The sequence below is a fragment of the Porites lutea genome, chromosome 10 (genome assembly GCF_958299795.1).
Source record: "Porites lutea chromosome 10, jaPorLute2.1, whole genome shotgun sequence".
Taxonomy (NCBI): domain Eukaryota; kingdom Metazoa; phylum Cnidaria; class Anthozoa; order Scleractinia; family Poritidae; genus Porites; species Porites lutea.
Window position 1 is genome coordinate 2,063,469 of NC_133210.1, and position 21,482 is coordinate 2,084,950.

The following is a 21,482-nucleotide window of genomic DNA, read 5'->3' on the forward strand; positions in this document are numbered from 1 at the left end:
TTTTTCAAGGTCATACGAAAATCGCTCTATTATCTAGTGTTCACCCTAGAGATTCTCCATGAGACACCTGCCCCATTGATTATAAAAAGTGGGAGCATATAAAGAGAGAGAACAGCTTTAACCCTTTAAGTCCCAATATCAACATACAAATTCTCCAAACTGATCTTCATACATTTCCTTAAAGAATTAGTTGAGAGAATTTAATAAAACATCAAGGCATTTTCTCTTTCGTGATCATTCTATATATTCTCACAACCTTATCTCTTGACAATGTATGGACATTGTTAGGAGAAAACTGCTGTTGGGCACTATTGGGACTGAGAGGGTTAAGTCTCCGCCTAATCTCAACTGAATGAACTAGAGGTCTTCATCACGGCCAGCGTGATCTTAAAAAACATCCTGGTCGGGGTACACAGTAGGGGTTGAACTCGACACCTCGTCCTCAATAAGCTGGCACTCTTCCAACTGTGACAACAAGGGGGTGGGGTGGGGGGTGAAAATTTATGGTAAGAGTTAACTTACCTTGAAGCCCATCCTGTCCTTTTGAACCTTGCGGTCCAACTTCTCCCTTTGGGCCTGGCAAGCTCTTACCAGGCTCGCCTTTCTGTCCTTTCTCCCCGTCAGTTCCATTGTTGCCTACCTGTCCCTTAACACCAGGCTCTCCTGTATCACCCTTTGGTCCTTGAGGTCCAACAGTTCCGTTATCTCCCTTTATTCCTTTCACTTGACCTTCAAATGACCATGGTTCACCTTTGAAAGAGTTAATTGAAGTAAGGCCAGTAAGTCAAACCGCAAATGGTACTGTAGGAACTTAAAATTCGCCGAAAATATCAAATTCTCTTTTAAAATAGCTGCATTGCAGGCACATTTTTCGGGCAAGTGAGCACTTAATATTTTCTGTAGCTTTGATAATTGGTTACGAAAACAGACAAAATCGCGGATGTTATGAAAGTGATCAAGGGGGTGAATAAAGACCACAATAAAGGTATCTGGATAAAATCCTATGGGATTACCAGGGCATATAATTGAAACTTTCTCAACAGCACTTCAGTGGTTCCATTTGTTTTTCTCTGTGTCACAAAATTAACATACCTTTTGAACCCTTAGGGCCTTCATTACCCATCTCTCCCTGCGGACCTCTGTCTCCTTTCTCTCCTTTCAGTGGCTCTGGTCCGGGTAAAAACTCTCCAGGTGGACCCTTCATTCCTTTTTCGCCTTTTTCTCCCTTAGATCCAAGAACGCCATCAGTTCCGTTATTTCCCCGTTCACCCTGTGAACAAAATTCAAACAAAGGCCATGAGCTGCACCTTTTTCTGTTCAACATAACAATTCAAACTTGTCCCCAGGGTCTCTCGTTTCTTTCTCTGGAGCACGAGTTGGGGCAAAAAAGGAAGTGGAGCGGAGACACTCTATAAAGAGGCTGCAACCATGTACTTGAAGTCTTGTCACCTGAGAAGTATTAACCACCAACGATAATCATTGTAATGGCTAAAACGAGCCTATTTAACAGGGGCACCCAACGACTGTTTTCTGTAAAATATCTGTTCGGAGACGCAAATATTGCCTAGAATTTTCTATTACTTGAGGACGGCTAAAAAATTCTATATGACCGAAGCATTCGTGTAAAAATTTTCGAAACTCATCTAATAAATTCTCTACGATTTTCTTAAGTTTAACTTTTTCATATTTCACTCCTCAGGTTAGGTTATTTTTCTTAGAAATAAGAAACCTAAAATTTTCGGATTAAAAATATTGATAGAAAGAGGAATCAGAAAAATTCTATCCTTCGTAATACGTTAAATTGCATCTAAAATTTTCGGGAATATAATACTGAAGACCTTGTAATTTCGAAAGGACTCAGGTTCCGAGAGGATGACCGAACAGATACAAATTTTACAGTGCCGCTTAGAATGCATTTCTATATATCTAAAAGTACTCTAGATAGCCTGAAAAGGGTTTTCGATGAATTTAGGAGGAAACCATCGTTGGGCACCTCTGATTTGAGATACTCATCACAAGAAATATTCCACGTTTTTGTGTTAATTCAATGGCGATTTCACAAGATGCAACACTGAAGATGACAGATGTACCGTCAAAATATGTCTGGTAAATTAAAGAAAATAGTTTTGTTTATGCAGCTATTGATTTTGTTGCGAATATCTAGACCTTTCGAATATGATCACAACTTCAATTAAACTTGTCTGAGTGCAATTCAGTCTAATCAATAACTCATAACTGAATACCGTAAAATTCCGAAAATAAGCCATGGGGCTTATATTTTTTAAAGGCCCTTTTTGAGGGGCTTATTTTTGGAGGGGCTTATATTCGGAAGGGCTTATCTACGGAAGGAAATTTGCGTTTCAAAATCGAAAGGGCTAGCCCTTTATTTGGAAGTAAATTTTACCGTTTTGATTTATTTTACTTTGTATTTGAGGGCAATTTTCCAAGTACAAGCCCCCGGGGGGAATTATATTTGGAGGGGCGATTTAACGGAGGGTTTTTTGCGTTACAGGTTTGGGGGGCTTATTTTCGGAATTTTACGGTATGTGATCTGCAGAAAGATAACCTTTTTGCCAGGTGGTCCAGCTGGTCCAGCTGGTCCGGGATCACCATCGGCACCAGTAGCACCAGGTTCACCGTTATCACCTCGCATACCATCACTACCCGGTTCACCCTTTTGTCCTTTGTCACCTACTACTCTGATGACCTCTCCCTTTTCACCTTTTGGTCCTTGTGATCCAGCATCTCCACTGTCACCCTGAGCACCCTATAGATCACACAAGAACTGGTTAGCCTATTCCAAAAAATTTCTTTGAGCAATTATTTTTGGGGGAAGAAACAAGCAGTAATACAGAAATTTTGCCCCGGGCATTCAATTTTCTTAAACACAAGATTGTTTAAGCCGTTCACTCCTATACTGTGTGCAAGCAATACTCAGGTTACGGCTAATTACACACTAATTTAAATCCTTTTTTTTTAATATCCAAAGTATCTGTCATCTACGTTCAAATTAAGATCTGAGACTCATGAATGAGGAACGCCACAAACTTCGATAAGTAGAGCAAAGTTAGCTTGACAGTCCTCTTAAAGAGCTGTCACAGTCTGGAACTCTGTTCACCAAAGTACCACTCTGATGAACTCATGCAAAAAATTTGTTTTGCTTCTGGGTGTGAACATTAAGCATAGGATCAGGATAAATTTGTCATTAGTCTTTGATCTTTTTCTTTATTTCTAACAACCTGTACGTCGACTCACCTTACAGAGAAAAATTTCATGGTATTTTTTATTGATTAAGAGTTTACAGGGTTCTCATTAAGTAATAAATTATAATAATAAATAATAATAAACTTTATTTATATAGCATCTATATAATTAACTGTTCTAGGCGCTTTACAAAAATGCATTAAAACTCTAAAAAATCTAATAACTACATATATAAGTATGAAAAATAAATAAAAATCTATTTATAAATTAAGAAAAGCTTAGTGAAATCATTAAGTGTTTTTTGAAAGAATTCAAGGAATCGGTATTCCTTAAAGATGCGGGTATGCTGTTCCATAATTTAGGTCCTGCAATAGAAAATCTTCGATCACCATAAGACTTTAGCTTAGACCTCGGGACTTGAAGTAACTTATTCGAGCAAGAATGCAAAGAGTAGGAGCTGCTACAAAAACTGAGAAAATTGGATGTATAACTTACTGATCAACACTGGGATGGAGTATCACTCAAAGATTATGAACAGAAGAGGACGCTTGAATAGTTTCACCCCCAACACGAACAAATTCCAATGAGGGACTGGGCCGATAATGTGAACCGAGTAGAAGCAGCTCGGTTTCTGTAAGTGTCAGGCAGAAGCAGCTCAGTTTTTGTAAGTGTCAGGAATGGGCTTAAAAACTGGCTGCTTCTAACTTTGAGCCATCTACTTTGGGGAAAATTGGTTAGCCGAGAAAGTGAAAGGCTAAAACTTGCCTTCAGCACTCAACTGCCAAGCCACCTACTTTTGCATCCTAGCTGTCTACTTAGAACTTAATGAGAACCCTGAGTTTAACTGTCCTTACTGGATCTCCAGGTCTTCCACTTGGTCCATTACTTCCTTTTGCTCCAGGGTCCCCTGGGGAACCTTGAGCACCTGGTTGACCTAGAGCTCCATCCTGGCCTGCCTCACCAATGTCACCTTTATCTCCCTTTGGACCTGCTTCTGGTACTGGACAAGCATCACAGGTATCTCCTTGTTCACCTCTAAGTCCTTGGGGTCCAGCATCTCCCGGTGGACCATCGCTTCCCTTTGGTCCAGGGGGACCAGGAGGCCCACTATCGCTTTTACCTGAAAATGCCACAGATGATCTACATTGACTTGCATGTTACTAGAAATACGTTATCGGAAAAACCTCGCAAGGCTGTAAAGGGTAAAGGGAAACGAGCCAAAGGGAAAAACATTAGAAAACAAAAAAAAAACAGAAAAAATAAATTGTACAACAAAGAAAAAGAAAACAGCTTCACTGACAAATCACTATATTTTGCTCCACTTCGTCCAATAATAGCGGGACTCTCATGCGCGAAGCACGCAAGCGGAGCACCATGGGTAAGAAAATGAAGTAATCTACCCATCCGAGAAAATTTGGTTATCACGTAAACGTACAACGACCGACCGACCGCCCGCCCAACCCCGCACCACAGGCATAACAACGTAAAATAACTCAATCAACAGGTATGGCAACCAAAACGTAACTCGAGGTTATTTTGGCGGGAAATCGCATAGCCACCGGCGTCTTGTAAAGCAGGGACAACTGAAGAGCCGATAAAGACGAAAACGGAAAGCGGAAATTGTTTCTGTATCCATGTTCTCTAAAGTATTTTGTTTAGATTAATTGTCATGTGCACAAATTTGGAATATAGAGCAGGAGAAAGACAGAGAAAAAGAGAAAGCAAGCGGCAGGCCAGCGAAGCTCAACGAGAAAAAGGGCGACAGAGCTGGAGGTCTAGAGCGAGAGATAAAAAAACAAAGGAGACATTTTTTTGTTGGAAGAACATGAAAATTTTGCAGCTGCGGTGACAAAATGGGAAATGCTAGCGGCCACCAATGCAAGGTGAAAATGAGCGGCAGTGAAAAAATAGTGAAGGAGAACACGTACGACATTTCCTCCATAAAACGTGCAACTAAGAAGTTTCTTGAAGTTTCACGTTGTAGTCGTCCAAAAGAACGGCAAAGAAATGTACAAAAAAAGTGTGCAAAAGTGCTTGTTTTGCTAATTAGACCTATTGTTGTTTTTCAACATTCTGCGGCGTTGCCTTCGCCGCTTAGCATTACACAATTTTATATTTTGTTTGAACAAACTATAAATATTATCGAGAGCTTCGCTTTTAGCCCTGGCTAAATCTATTTAGTATATACTAAAACAGTGGATAGTGTATTTCGCGCGCTCTGATTGGCTACTCAATCAGTGAATATCCTGCACTATTCACTGATTCACCTCCAGTTCCTCCGAGCGAGCGTCGCCAAACTCGCGTAGGTTGGGAGCAAAATGCCTTCCCGTTTGCTGCCGTAACAAACTAAGAAATTTCACAACTAATCAAGCAAGCTATTTCCGAAATACATGAAGAAAGTGACAAAGTTCGGTTTGGAAGTTTTAACAGGTAAAGCTTTGTCTTTTTTACTTGAATTTATTGATAAATCCGGTGAAAAAGTTTTTTGTTTACAAATGCAAATTAAGCTTATAAGTCTTGCGTTACTTTATTTAGTTGACTTGTTCATAAATAAGCTTAAAACTAAATTTAATAATCTTTTTTACAGAATTATTTTAAATACAAAAAGAATTCACAACTCCTTTTGAAGAACTTTCCAGCAAGAGCTAAACAAACGCCTTCAAAAGTTTTATTTGTCGCTAAGAAAAAGCAACGACCTCGGCCGTTCGGTCATCGCGCGCCAAAATAATATTGTAATCGTTGGCAACAGTAAATGAGTTAAAAATCATCATTTTTGTGCTCAATTATCTCACTGTTTTAGTATATACTAAAACAATTACTCACCTCAGTGTCGATGGCTAGTATTGGATATTTACCTCGCCGCTTCGCGGCCTCGGTAAATAGCCAATACTAGCCACCTCCACTTCGGTGAATAATTGTTATATATTATTTTTAGCCCTTTAAGTGCCAATAGTGACCAAGAACAATTTTCTCTTAATAATATCTATACATTGTCAACAGATAAAGGTATGAGAATTAATAAAATGATCACCAAAAGGAAAACGCCATGATCTTTCATCAAATTCTCTCATGTACGGAGATCAGTTTGGAGAATTTGTATGTAGATATTGGGGCTTAAAGGGTTAATTGCCTAATTGAATCCATTCCTACCTGGAGGTCCTGGAGGTCCTGGCGCACCCTTTTCACCTGTTTCTCCTCTATCACCCCTGCCTCCATCCATACCAGGAGGGCCTTGAATGGAGACGCCACGTGGCCCTTTCTCACCAGCAGGGCCTTGCTCTCCAGGTGGTCCTTGTTTACCAGGAGGGCCTTTCATGCCAGGTTCACCTGAGTACAGCAATAAGAAAATACATGAACGCACTGACGAGTCCAACCCTCAAATTTATGTTGTGTTACCTAACACATCCTGGCCTCATTTGTTTGTAAGGGGGGATTCAACAAATAAACAACAATTTTCCATGGTCTGTACTCTTATCGACAATAGAAATGAGGTCAAAATGATCTGTTGTTGTGGGTCAAAATCAAATTTTAACCTATGTCGATTCTCAATCTCCTTTGTCTCCCAACCCTTATTCTCACACACAACTGGGAGCCAAGTCAAGCCGAACCACAAATTAGGGTTGTAAAGAGGCTCTGTAAGATAAATGAAGAACCATACATGTACCTTGTATTCCAGAAGATCCAGGGGGTCCTATAGGTCCTGCATCACCTTGGGCCCCTGGGGGTCCAGGTGGACCTGCCTCACCAGTTGACCCTTGAGGTCCAATGTCACCTTTAGCTCCCTGTTTCCCAGGTAAGCCAGGGGGTCCTGTGTCACCTCTGGCTCCATCAGGTCCAGGTAGACCAGTTCCATTTTGGCCCTAAAAAGCAACCGAGATGAGTATGACAAAGACAAGCAGGGTTCATACAAAAAATTGCAACCACTTTTAAAAGACTTTTCAAGGACTTTTCAAGGGCCACCTACCACAAATGTAAATTCACAGACTTCCCAAACATACATATTCCCAGTCCATTCTAACAGGACTTTACGGCTTGAACTGTTTGCTCCGCTAACTTCTCTACATTTTTCATTTTGTCTTAAATTGATAGTTAATTATTGCATAAAACAAAAAAAGCTTTACGTAAATCACCTTTAAGTTCTCTGAGCTATGATTTATATTCTGTCTTTGACTACCAAAAAGCGTTAAAAAACACTTTTCAAGTTACTAATTTCAACGTTGAAGAAAATTCAAGGACTTTTCAAGAACTCCCGCTAAAATCATGAACTTTTCAACACTGTGCGAGCCATGGACAGGGACTGGTAGCTTGACAACCTAGCCAAGTCTAGATGTCCCGTTTAACTTTGATTTTGATTGGTGTGGAGTAGACCTATAATCAATGTAGGTTACAAAAAAAGGTTACAATTTACAGTTACAGCAAGATGATGACATTAAAGATAACAATAAAAGCAATAGATTGGTTCATGAGCAAAAAAAAAACTCTGCATTGCATAACTACATCATTAAATTCGCTTCCTTCTCTTTCTGAAGGGATGTCATTAAGTTCTGAATCAGCCGTACATCTCACAAAAAAATTAACAGTGTCATCTTGAGCTTTCCACTTTGATCACTGGTAAAATCAAATGTGGTCAGCTGTAACAGGTGTTCCAGGTTATGGCCCTCAATGACTGCTCTCCACTTTGCACAAATGTACTAAAGAAGTGATACTTTTGCTGCCACTGCTGTCACTATCAAGTTCAATCATCAATTTTTATTATTATTATTATTATTATTATTATTATTATTATTATTATTATTATTATTATTATTATTATTATTATTATTATTATTATTTTCTTCCAAATCAAAGGACATATTTTTATTTCACTTCATACTTACACGCTCTCCCTTATCCCCTTTAGGACCAGCATCCCCTGGCTCCCCAGTCTGTCCATTGGAACCTGCATTCCCAGGTGGGCCTACATCTCCTCTCGGACCAGTTGGGCCCTGTGAAATAAACACAGAAGGACATGACAAGTCTAAATAGTGCGCTACATGAACACCTCTTCCACAACTCTTTGACTCACTTGCTAAAACCAAACTTAAATGTTTCCAGTTGGGTTACACATACATAATGCAATAGATTGGCAAGTACCCCACATAAGCTCACATACGAACATCAACTCTTAATATTTAACGACTAGCAATAACTAAAAATTGGGAAGTGCATAAGAGATTAATTGAAGGTCAAAACAGTTTTGCCCCAGTACTGTGCTTTGCATTAAGTTTCACAGGATGGAAGGTCAGAATGCACACAATGAAGTAACAAGTGATAGAAGGTCCAAATGTGTGTGATCAGGTTGGGTTCTCAGGGAAAGTAAAAAACTCAAATTTCAGCTTGTCCTTTGGGTGAGCAGTTCACTCATTATGCTTGATCAGGGCCACTTATCCGTCTTATTTAATGAATCACCTGGATTAGTGCCCAGTAGGCACGTAAGCTTTAAAAGTTACTTGCCCAACAAGAAAATCTACTTGTCCCAGACTAACTTACGGGCTGGGAGCCCTGGTTCTTTGCTGTATTTCATTCACTCATTCATTAATTCAGACACAGATACAGTTACTGTTTATTAAAATGTAGGCTCTTATTTTCAAGTCTCCAAATATGGCTGGTTCTCTTCTGGCGTATAAATGCATAAGAAGTAGAACCCATGTCGCCAAATTTATCTCGATTTATGTCCTTCATGTGCTTAATTAAACAAGGAATTATTGGGCTACCTCAGACCTGAGAATTTGTTTTGTTTAACATAACAATGCCACACGAAGCAAAGCTGTAATGGTGCATAACAAAAGAAAAATCTTTCCCTGCTTGACGTGTTCGTCTGACGCATGTACGCGTCAGTGCTGACGCATCGATGCGTCTGAGCTGACGCGTCCATGCGTCTGCATCGCGTCTGCATTGTTTGCTTTATTCTGGCCTGCAATGTACATGTGAGGGTTGTGTATTCCTCTGGTCACCTGCAAAAAGACATTGTAAAGGGCAAAGGAGATTCTCAATTTTTTCATTACCTGTTCTCCTGGGCTTCCTTTTTCACCCTTAACACCAGTTTGACCTGTTTCTCCCTTTTCCCCTTGATCACCTTTGTCTCCTGTGACTCCCTGAAGACCACCTGGCCCCTGAGAAAGAAATTAAAGCTAAATTAGACAGATAACAGTCTCTTCTTTTTTAACAGTTGGTTCAGTGAATGGATTTATATGAAGACAGAGTTTCCAAGAGGTTAGAGAGCTGGACAGGAAGCCCGAAGGTTCAAGCCCCACCCTCAACACTAGATTGATTTGTTCTTGGTTGGAAGTCACAAATTTGACCAACACTTTGTTCTCTTTACATGCTATCTGCATATCAGTAATAAAACCTTAAAAAAAGTAAAGAAAGAATTAATGGTTTGGGGTAAACAGCGTGAAAAGAAAGTAGTGTCCAATAGCCCGGGGCTAGTGGATTTTGCTATTGGGCTAGTGAATTCTGTTTTTAACTTGTCTGACGGGTAAGTGATGTTTTTTGAGGAATTCGAGTGACAGAAGAACTAGGATATCAATTCTGCTAGTCAAAAAGTTTTTGGGGTTAGTTGAAAGGACATCGGGGCTAGTAAATGCTAGCTTCAGCTTGCCCGAATGGCAAGCTGTAAAAATGATTTTCTTTGCACCCTGGTAAAGCATGTACTGGTTTGTGAGGCATAGCTTTTGAGCTAACAATCACTGGATTAAATTTGTGATTAGCGTGATGACACTCAGAATTAATTTAAGGCTCCAGGACATTTTTCTTGAATTTTAGCCATTATTGAAAAAGAGCTAATAGTAAAATTGGTTTCTTTGAGTGGCAAACACAATTTTTAACTGTATTCCTCCTGAGAATTTAATTTCCAAGGCATTGCTCTAAGAAAATTCTAGGGAGCTCAATGTTCTCAACCTGTGAAATCCATGGTGCACAGCATATGATTTCAATGCAAAACCTGAGATTTCCTAGCCACCAAAGAGCAAAAGTAAGCAGGCACAGCTAGAACACAGCTCTGATTAATTTGGTACAGTGTTCAATCATACAGAATTATTATTGGACAAGGCTGGGTACCATCTGAAGAATTCTGGAGATTGAGGAGGGTGTTATCGGCTGAGGCGGATAACACCCTCCAAGATCTCCATAATTCGTAAGATGATACATGGAAAGGGTTGTTCAGTTCTGGAAAGAATCTCCAAATAGCAGATGTCGTCCATCGAGTTGTCTTGCTATGTTTTTAGCCAATAGTTCACCTATTTCTTCCTCATGAAATGATTGAAATGTTCCGCCATTTTGTACTCACTAACAAAACAACTCAACCTTGTCCCCAGGTCTTCTCAGTTAACTGTTCAGTTTTCTGGCAATGCTGCACAATTGATGTCATTTTCGCGTATCAACAATAGCTTGTTACGATGATTTATGTATGGGATTTTAACCAATCAGAAATAGAAAAATATTTTGAATGAATGATAAATTTATTTAATAAACTCCAAATTTGACTTCATGCATGGGTGTATAATTCTGGGCATACTGGATGAACAACGTACTGCATAGCATGTTTCTTTTATACTTACAGTATTTCCTCGGTCACCTTTATCTCCTTGTGGGCCATCTTTTCCTCTTTCACCCTTAAATAAAAACAAGATATTTTACTCTCAAGATATTATTCAGTTATTACGCAACCTGCACTTTGAAACAGAATGGCACCAAAATGTTAAAAAATAGCTTTACGTGCAGTGTTATTCTTTTTTTAGCAAGCACGGTGGAGCCAAACAACCCCCTAAGTGTTGCATCAATGCATGGGTAGTTGTGTTATTTTACAATAACTTTGTTGGCTTTTAAGTTTTTTCGCAAAAGTTGGCCTGGAAATGCAAAATGCCAGGCCAATGAAATTAATTGTTAGCATGTCTTGAAATATTCAGTTATGATGTCATGTTTGCTGACGTCATAATTACGTCAATTTAAATTTTTGAATCTCCCAATGTTTCTGGTTTTTTCTGAAAGATCTGATAAAAGGGAGTTGAAAGCTGAAAAAATTTTGCAATATCTCATATAAGAGCTGAGATATAGCAGTTTGAATTTCAATAAATTTGTAGAACAAAAGCTGGAAACTCCCCTTCAGGAAATAACTCTAAATTTAAGTGTTTTCTTGTTAAATCCCCCTTGCTATTTAAGTTGCCTATAAAACATCTTGACTGTCAAAAGCTAAAAGAAAAAAAAACCTTGAAAAAAAGGAAAATTTCCAACTGCGCAGAATCCTGGAAAAACGAATTTGTGATGTCAGAAAATGTCACATGATCATTTTTGTACAGCTTAAATTAGCGTTATTAAGTCAAAAAATGAAAATCTAAAATCATTTGATTTTAGACCACAATGAAAGGTTTGGTATCACAAAATCAGCTTATTTTGTTTAAAACTGTAAAAAAAATTTCAGAGCAGTCATTTTTTAAGAAAAACTATGGATCTGGGGGCACACTAAAATATTTTTGAAGTCCCATGACTCTGCTCATAAGTGTTGTACCGCAAAGCCGTTTCGGGGTGTTTTACACCTCTTCTAATGCTCTTAAAGATGATTTAAGTTTTGAAAAGTGAAAAGAAACAATTTTCCCCATTTTGGCGACGTCAGCCAGTGTGACATCACAATTTGTACTTTTAACTAAAAAGATGCCAAAACGTTTTCGGTCATAAATCGTAGTCCATCAAGCAAGTTGGGTTTACAAATAACAAAACGTAAGAAATACATAAATGTAGCACTCATGAAACATTTGAGGGGTGGTTTGGCCCCACCATGTAGAAAGAAACTTTTGCCCCTTAGAATACTGGGCATGAAAAATAGAGAAAGTAAGAAAACAGTGCAAGAAAAGTTAATCAATCTAACTTCCCAGAATGAAAATTTTGATTTTTTTCAACAGTCGATAAATAACATATATGATACCTTCTCTCCTTTTTCACCTTGTGCACCCTTGAAAAAAAGAATATTTCCAATCAGTTGATAATAAAATTGAGAAATAGTTCTTGAAACATTTAAAAATATTCAAGGGGCGGGTTAAATATCGCAATTTATACCTCCACTAAACTTGGGAAGGACACTGTAATAGACCTTAAAATACAATGGGTGCAGCATAGACAAACTTCAATTGGAACAGCTCCTATGGCTACAACCATGACCTATCCTCAACCTATTGTCATTTAGTGAGGTCCCAGGGATTGATGATCTCATCCAGGTTTTGATGATGTCTCATTGGGTGAGCTTGATTAAACAAATGGTGTAGATATCTTCTAAGTATTCTGGTTAAAATGGAAAAATGTGTTGGAGGGTTTAATTTACAGGTTTTAGGTGTGACTCAAGGTGTCATGGAGCTTACAAATTGCGATACTCTGCTCGCCCTCACCCAGCCATAATTATTCACTCTCACCTTTATGATGGTCGAGTCATTCAATTTGCCAATTTCGCCAATTGAAGCTGGTTCTCCCTTCTGTCCAGGCACACCCTTTTCACCTTTATCTCCTGAGGGACCCTTAAAAGCAATGCCCATAGCTCCCTGTAAAGGAATAAAAACAAGTCATTATAAAATAATAGTGTTAATAACTGATGTATTAAACACACACATCGCATTGTATGAGAATTAAATCTCTGACAAATGACTCAGAAATGCCATGATCTACACTAATATTTCCAAAGGAGTTATGCCCAGGGTTCTCAATAGAAGGCGGTACCCGGCGATTGATCGCCGCTTACTTTGGGATTTATAGCCGCTTACTTTGTGTTTAGGTCGCTTTTCTTTGCTTTGTTTTGACACCTCTGGCTTTGCTGAAGAGCCTCCTACTTTATCAGTGATCACCTCCTACTTAAAAATCTATTGAGAACCCTGTATGCCAGACATGTGTCGTAGGGTTATGGCTACAAGTAAGGACAATGTTGACCTTTTAAGCCCCAATATCCACATACAAATTCTCCAGACTGATCTTTATACATTTCCTTAGAGAATGTTGAGAGAATTTGATACAGGATCAAAGCATTTGCCCTTTGGTAATTGTTCTATTAATTATTCTCATGACCTTTTCTCCTTATCATGTATTGCTAGAAGAAAATTGATGTTGATCACTCTTGTGACCAGGGCTTCTGATAAGTCACAGAAAAAAAAGTCAAATTTTGCAGCATTTTTTGTGATAAAATTCGCGGACAAATCGGCCAATTTTGTGGAAATTTTGCAGGAATTTTTGAGGCAAACTTCGCCAAAAAGCAATCGGTAAACAACAGCTGATTTTGTGGTTATTTTCAGGGCAAATTTCGCTAGAAATTGATTGGATCTGCGCTGATGAGACCAGTGTTTTTAACGTTTTTCTAACAGAGGTCACCATTTGCTCTTTCAACATTAATACCCAGCCTCCAGAAATGAACCAATAGCAAAGCCTTTACAGTCAAACCAGGCCAAACGTTCCCGTCGCTAACACACTAATGAATTCATTAACAGAAAAATGATTTCGTTCCTTGTTTGAATAATCCATTCATAAAATGAACAATTAAATATTCATATTTACCCTTGATTCCATAATCGAATGTTGATTCGATTACCCTTTTTTGAAAAACTACACTTTCTGCAAGTTGACCAAAGAATTTTGTTTTTTCTTCTTTTTTTCTAAGAGTCGAGTGCAGGCAAGTTCTGAAGTTCAAACCCAAACAGACTGTTACATGTACACCATTTTGCTGCCATTAATCAGTGCAACAGACCCCTGACCTCTTAGAAAACAGGATGGTCAAACTAAGGTCAGTGTATGTGCGGTGATTGGTGGATTTCGATCCCTGGCTTTTGTCAGTTTCTTTGCGTTTGCGGTCTGTCTATTCTAGCTGTTATTTTGATTAAAGGCAATAAAAAACCCAATTGTAATTATACGGCAGGAAAAGGGAAGCAAATACAGGTAGATTTTGTTCATAAACCAAATCAACATTTAATTATCGAATCGAGGCCCAATTTGACTGTTGGATTATTCATTTTATGAATGGATTATTGAATCAACAAACGAAATCATTTTTCCATTAATGAATTCATTACTTTGTTAGCAACGGGAACGCTTGACCTGGTTTGACTGTAACATCATGGCTAGTGCCCAGTTTTTCACAACATAATCTACAACTGGTAGTTTCGGGACATTGTTTGCACATTTCAGTGACAAAGTTTCAAGACAAATTTGTAAGTTTACGGCAAGTAAACAGCCCCAGCAGCTGAGATAAGTTTCAAATATGTTGTACAGACATGTATTTGATAAGATTCCTACTGAATTTCACGGTATTTTGCGTGTTTTTGTGAATTTCATGGTATTTCGTGGATTTACCTGAATTTCGCAGCCCCGTGACTGCACGAAATATCAGAAGTTCTGTGTGACTTAAAAGCTTCAAGTACTGTAGGTGATTCAAGACGGGCTTTCATTCACACCTTTTCCTTTAAAAAATCAAGTGCATTGGTACCTTCTCTCCTCTTTCTCCAATCGGTCCCTGAGTTCCATTTGCACCTTTGTCTCCTTTAGGTCCTTGTGATCCAGGACTTCCAGGGTCCCCACGCATTCCCTGTAGAAAAAAATAAAAAAATAAAAAGGTGATACGTGTAAAGAGACCAAAAATGTAAATTTTAGAGGCTTGGTCATGTAGTATTAAGGATGCCACAAACATGGGAGAAAAAATGAGCTTAAAATCCTGTTGGGAGTTGAAGTGTAATACTGTGACAACAAGTAGAGAGGCCATTTCCATCTATGGGCTAATATAGGTATATGCCAATGTGAAAGGTAAGGTTTTCAGGAGCTTAGCCTGAAATGGGGTGGAGAAATAAGAGTTTTGGTGTAAAGTAGAAATCACTTACGGAAAATTGTCATGGATAAGTGTTAGAAAATGTAATGTTCTTATTCATAGTTAATCTGGTGGCAAAATTTTAAATGAACATTGTTTGGTAAACATATGCTTGTAGAGGAAGGCCAAGGGTTCGAATTCCAGGCACACTCCCCACTTAAAATTCTAAGAATGAGTACAGTGTATTCCCCTCCCACCAACCCTACAGCAGTGATGCCAACTCTCCCGCTTTTTACGTCCACTATAAATATTGACCACTTAGTAAAAGACAAAACAGACTTAGTTTGAGATTTAGCCCATTTTTAGCTCCAAACTTGAATTTTTCTTATTCGCAGTACGGTTTCTAGGGCATTTTTGCACGTATTTAGTCATTGACAAAGATTATTTCTAGCATCAAAAGGATGATTTCGAATTTTGATAGTATGTACATCATTGGGGGCTGGGTCAATTTTTCGGGGGGGGGGGGGGGGGGGGTTTCGTTGAAATTCCAGGGGAGGGGGTAGTGAAAAAAAGACAGTCTCCCGATTTTAGGCAGGGTTCTCAGTAGAAGGCGGCACCCGGCGATTGATCGCCGCTTACTTTGGGATTTATAGCCGCTTACTTTGTGTTTAAGTCACTTTTCTTTGCTTTGTTTTGACACCTCTGGCTTTGCTGAAGAGCCTCCTACTTTATCAGTGATCACCTCCTATTTAAAAATCTATTGAGAACCCTGTTTTAGGTCTCCAGAGGTTGGCATCTCTGCCACAGGGCCCTGAACTACTGCTATTAACCACAGGATAATTCGAAAAGAACTAAGTCATTAACAATGTTCTGTGACCAATTGATTTAACTCTATTGTAGGTCACTAACACTATAAAACATGACGATAATACTTACAGTATCTCCTGGAGGTCCAGGGGGTCCTATATTACCCTTCAAAAAAATTGTAAATAAAAAAATCAAGATACAAATACAATTTGTACCACAGGTAGAGCAGAAAATAAAAGTCAGTTATCACACAACATCCAATGAAATCCTACGTGCCCTGATGGCGGTACAGATCAAAATACTTTTCACTTTTACCATTAATTTTCTAGTTCACGATTTTTATTATGGCAGTTTAAGAAATTACAAGACAACATATAGACTCTGAAGAACACAGAATTCTTTTGAAAACAAAGCGATCACCTTGGTTCTGTTGGTGAAAATGTTTTTCTTTGCACCCTGGGCTGAGTTGCTCGAAGCATGGTTAGTGTTAACCATTGGTTAAGCAGTATCAAAACCAATACGTTGTCATGATCTTAAACGCTGGTTAACGCTAACCATGCTTCGAGCAACTGGGCCCTGATGGTTAATTATGGTAAAGGAGAAGGGATAGGCATGAGTAAACAGTAACTAGATTATACAGAGAGCTTGTCAGCTTACCTTAGCACCAACAGCCTCAGTAGCAGACGATCCCTTTTCACCCTTTATGCCTTGAATTCCAGGAAAGCCCTAAAACAGGAAAAAAAATATTGGAGAACTTGAACTCAGCTCCTTAGGTAAAAAAAAATGGCTGCTTGCAACAATAAGCTTTTTATATCGCTATTTGTTATAATTTATCAGCAGAAACTATTACTAGGGGTGTAATGATTCATATATTCCTTGCAATTCGATTCGATTTTGATTATTGCCTTTTGATTTTGATTATTTTGATTCGATTATGTAAATGTTTCTTAATTCTTATGACATAACGCGTAATATAAACAACATGCAACCCTAAACCCTCAATTTGTGAATAGTAACAGCGACAGGAGGATTCACAGTGGCTTGGTCATTTGTCACCATGTTTGAGAACCTGACAAAGAGCATGTGGCACATGATTTGCCTTATTTGGGAATTCTCAAGGGGTGGTTGAAGGACAGAATTTTACTGGCTAGTCAACACAAAATGGCACATGAGCTGCTATCATCTTTGCTTGTCAATCAAAAATGCACATTTTAAAGAGTTCTGCATTCTGATTTTACAATATAATAAGTCACTGCAGGCACCCTGGAAAGGTTTGCAATCGAAACATGAAAGTATAGAATCATGAATCAAACTGAAAGGTCATAATTGCGATTAATCAAGAATTTGATTAATCATTACACCACTCACTATTACTGCTGTTATTTCCATTATATTTATTTAGATTTGGAGGCACAATGTTGCTGAAGGGTGTGGTGCTTATTCAAGGATGGCATTTTATCAAGTAGGGTATTCTGATTTTACCTTTTCTCCTTTGACACCAGGGTTTCCAGGACTACCGCCGCGACCTCTTTCACCCTATCATTTAAAAAAGTATCAACCATGAGTGCTAGAAGCATGCATTTATCAAGGAAATGAAATACTATTGAACCTCTCAACAACGGCCATCTTGGGGACAGAAGAAAGTGGCCATGGTAAAGTGGTGGCTGTTGTAGAGAGTTTTTTAACAGGAGTCAATGTATGGATGGGGACAAAAAAAAGTGGCCGTTCCAGAGAGATGGCCATAAGCAGAGGTTCAACCATAGAAAGAATACTCATCGTAACAGATCTTGTCACGATTTTTGACACCATCTTGACAAGTAAGCAAACACGGAGAAATTACAGTTTTTGTATGAGAATCTAATGTCGAATAATTTCTGTAGAATGGCTGTTCTGAAAAAAATATGATTTGTAAACTAGAGCTTCACTCTCAAGGGTTCTCCTGAAAAAATTTGAGGGCGTTTACATGCACTAGAAGACCTAGAACCAAAGGTGAATAAAAGAAAAAAATTAAGAAAGCTAACATTCTAACCAAGGATTTGATTAGCATCAACTTTGCCTGCTGAATACCAACATTAAAATGTGCTTATATATAAATTACTATATACTACTTACTTTTGTTCCATTACAGCCAGGATCTCCCATCATGCCCATCGGGCCATCTTCCCCTGGTGTTCCCTATACGATAGGAAATATTATTATTATTATTATTATTATTATTATTATTATTATTATTATTATCATTATTATTATTATTATTATTTTATCTATCAACATATAACCTAAGAAGATAATAGATTGTTGATTACCAATAAAACAAATAAACTTTTTAGCGGAGCTCCTCGCGTGCGCAAAGCGCGCGCGGAGCGGAGCACCATGGGTAAGAAAATTTGGTAAACTATATCCATCCGAGAAAATTTGGTAATGACGTAGAGTACGCCCACCCGTACACACACTTCATGTAAGCCGATGTCAAATGTCACAATAGATCTTGCACAACTTGACTAGCCTCTTAGTTATGTAAGCCATCCGTATGAGTGCGATTAGATTGACAGCTGTCAAAATCAGACATCCGCTGACAATTATCACATGACCATCTCGCGGGCTCAGATGAAAGACCAGTCGTTTTGCCTAAACATATAAGCTGACATAATATGTCACACTTACCAATTCAACATAAAAACGAAACTACGCCGGGCAAGGCTGTCAGTTGGCTGACAGTCGTTTAAAGTTATATTGGCAAGCCAAATTAAGGTCAATTGACAGTTGTCAAAATGGGACATGTGCAGGCCACTATCAGAAAACTAATAACGTGGGCTCAGGTTCGTTCAGGTACATGATCTGGCATTTTCCACTACATGCCGGACGGATATGTCTTACTCACATTCGTAGTCTGTTAATTCGAATATTCGCCCTTCTAATGAAGGTTAATTGACAGCTGTAAAACTAGAGTATACGCTGACCATCATCACCTGAGTGTATCGCGGGCTCATTTGTCTGTCCATTGAGGTCACGTAGTGTTTAAAGTTTTGCGCTGATATTTTATTTGATCACTGGCTCAATTCGAAGTCCCATAGCGGAGAAAATCTATCCATCTTAAAAAATTCGGCCATCACGTGACCGTACACCGACCACCCGACCTTCTGTCCGTCCGCACCACAGGCATACCAACGTTTAATCTCGCACTTTCTAGCTAGTTTGGGAGCCTACAACCTGATATTGTACATCCATGTTTTGATTAATTGACAGCTGTCAAAATAGTGTTTCTGCTGACCAGTATCGCCTGACCCTATCGCGGGCTCAGGTATCGACCCACTGAGTTCTAGTGTTTTTTTTAAGGTATCCGCTAACAAGTTGCTACTTTTCAATCATCGCAGGCTCAAGTTCAATTTTTTTAAAATGCATATGAAATAAGTCGAGTTCATGAGCCGCACTTTTAAAATGTTGATTTCGAACTGACCTCGGACGCGAAAATTCAACCGGCTTTTACATTTACATGCAGGGAAAGCAATAACTTTTGACTTTTCTCACTGTCACGCATTGATCACGCTCTACGTCCAATTTTTATGTTCTGATTGGTCAAAATTTGACAGGTGAGTTCATGCGGAAAATTTATGCAGCGTCTGGAAATTGCTTACTGATAGCTGGAGCTTACAGAGTTTTGTGTCATCTTGTGATGTTTTAAGCTGTCTTTTTCTACTTGGTGTACAAAATGAAATACAGCTGCTATCAAGATTGTTCCTTAATTCATGGCTGGTTTGTTTATTGCGCTTCTTGTTGACAAATGCACCGCTTGTCAAAGTCATTGGAAATCCGATTTCAGATGGCATCGTTTTCAAACTGAGCTTACTCACTTGCCCTTGCTTGAGGCGTAAGAGGGTTGAAAATTCTAGAACACTTGATGACCTTCAGAAGCAGCATCTCGACTGGTAAGCCTGAGAAATTGTTGTCTTTGATGTGTTTTTTTTTTCCGGTTTCCTGAAGTCGAGCGTATGGTTTATGCGGCTTTAAGTTTATCAGCTGAGTTTATACACGAGCAATGATCTAACCTACAATAGTATCAGGTTTAAAAAGCCTTTCGTCATTTTTTTTGACCGCAAATTCAAAGAAAATGTTCCGAAGATTATTTAGTTATGAGTTTGGCTGTAAACAGAAAGCTCTGAGCGATTTTCTTGCCTCCAGTTCATCTTGAAAAAGAGCCAACACCGGGAAGCCGACTTAAAACATAAATAAGCTTATGCTTACCCGACTCATGATTTTCAGAGATACTTTACTCTCAATACTTCTCTTCGTGAATGAAAATTATTGTCTCTGTAAATGTTTCACCGCATTATATTTATTTTATTGATTGTTAGTAGTCCCTCTCGCAATTTTTATCGCTGCACCGGTTGTATCCAGTCGAACATAAACATCGCATGCAGGAATACTCAAAACGCCGCGCGTAAATATCACTCGCTTTTAAAGATTACACATAGCAAAACCATACGCAGTTTAATAAAGAAAGGGAAATAAAACCTAAACATAACAATTTATCTCTCATGTTGAAGCGTAAATGGTAACTCTATTAATCGCACTGCAAATTTGGTGCCTGTCAAAAGTGAGACCCGTCCGGCTGGCCGAAAAGTGATTTTGTGAATTTTTTTATCGTTTTCATTAAAAGCCCATAATATTATTATTACCCTGCATATCACATAGGACCAGATTTTTCTAACTGAAAAGTCCCGGCATTATAGAATTCTCTCTCCCTTTTTCGCTTCCATCTTTCCCCTTTCCCCCAGAAGCGCCTGATACTCAGGCTAAATTCATTGCTATAATTTGTTGTGCATCTGATCGTCGTGGATATTGAATGAGTGCAAATTGTGAAAAACTGCAGAATTATAGGTTTAAATAGGGCAAAAAAGAACAAATTCTGTCCAAGGTCTGTATGATAAAAACAAGGGCCTCATAGTACTGTTTACCTGAGAGGTGATGAGAAAAAGTATGTTTAAAAGGCTGGTTTATACGCCACCAGATTCGTCGCCAAGATTTACTAGTAAACTAAAATCCGGCCTGATTTTTTATTTTGGCCTCTCTTTTAGACAGAGGAATGTAATGTGTAAATTTGCTGCCACCAAGGACTATCGTGGCGCGTGTGTTTCTTAAAATTATATTTCGGGGTTGTCCAATTATCCATAGTCTAAACGGAGCAATGTTGGAGACAGTGGTGAATGCCACATTAGTCTATGATGCAACAGCTAATGCAAATACAATACACGAATAGGTAGGTCTATTTGTTTTCCAGGCCTAATCTACTGTGATTGCAGGGGCACCCAACGACAATTTTCGGAAGAATATCTGTTCGGAAGATGATTTTAGATCTAGAATTTTCGGAACATTTGTTGTAAAATTTCTTGCTTACCTGCCTCTCCTATGATTTTCGAACATCAAAAAAATGGTATAATATTTTTAACGGATTTTAACCCTAAAAAGGTCACCTAGAATTTTCAGGAGCCTTTTTTCTGGCTGAAATTTTCGAAAAGGTAAGTTTTCATCTCTATAATTTTAGGATCACTAGGTTTTCAGCTAGGAAATGCGAACAGATGAAAAATTTTTAGGGGATGAAAATATGCCTATATCTACCGTTTAAATACTAAAATACGTTTAACAGTGCTATGTTTAAGTGGTTTTG

At 38.6% G+C, this 21,482-nt stretch overlaps 1 protein-coding gene across 1 annotated transcript in view; it reads right to left on the reverse strand.

Moving 5' to 3' along the window:
* Window positions 1–21,482, reverse strand: part of LOC140950863 (uncharacterized) — a 48,824-nt gene that overhangs the window by 21,502 nt on the left and 5,840 nt on the right. The window contains exons 7-22 of the mRNA XM_073400084.1: window positions 17,930–17,992; window positions 17,300–17,353; window positions 16,475–16,543; window positions 15,947–15,982; window positions 14,696–14,794; window positions 12,645–12,770; window positions 12,164–12,190; window positions 10,803–10,856; window positions 9,249–9,356; window positions 8,082–8,189; window positions 6,869–7,064; window positions 6,355–6,531; window positions 4,059–4,324; window positions 2,567–2,767; window positions 1,093–1,270; window positions 523–750 (exon numbers count right to left, since the gene is read on the reverse strand). Of these exons, the coding sequence (XP_073256185.1) occupies window positions 523–750; window positions 1,093–1,270; window positions 2,567–2,767; window positions 4,059–4,324; window positions 6,355–6,531; window positions 6,869–7,064; window positions 8,082–8,189; window positions 9,249–9,356; window positions 10,803–10,856; window positions 12,164–12,190; window positions 12,645–12,770; window positions 14,696–14,794; window positions 15,947–15,982; window positions 16,475–16,543; window positions 17,300–17,353; window positions 17,930–17,992 (1,990 nt within the window). The remainder of the gene's footprint in view (window positions 1–522; window positions 751–1,092; window positions 1,271–2,566; window positions 2,768–4,058; window positions 4,325–6,354; window positions 6,532–6,868; window positions 7,065–8,081; window positions 8,190–9,248; window positions 9,357–10,802; window positions 10,857–12,163; window positions 12,191–12,644; window positions 12,771–14,695; window positions 14,795–15,946; window positions 15,983–16,474; window positions 16,544–17,299; window positions 17,354–17,929; window positions 17,993–21,482) is intronic.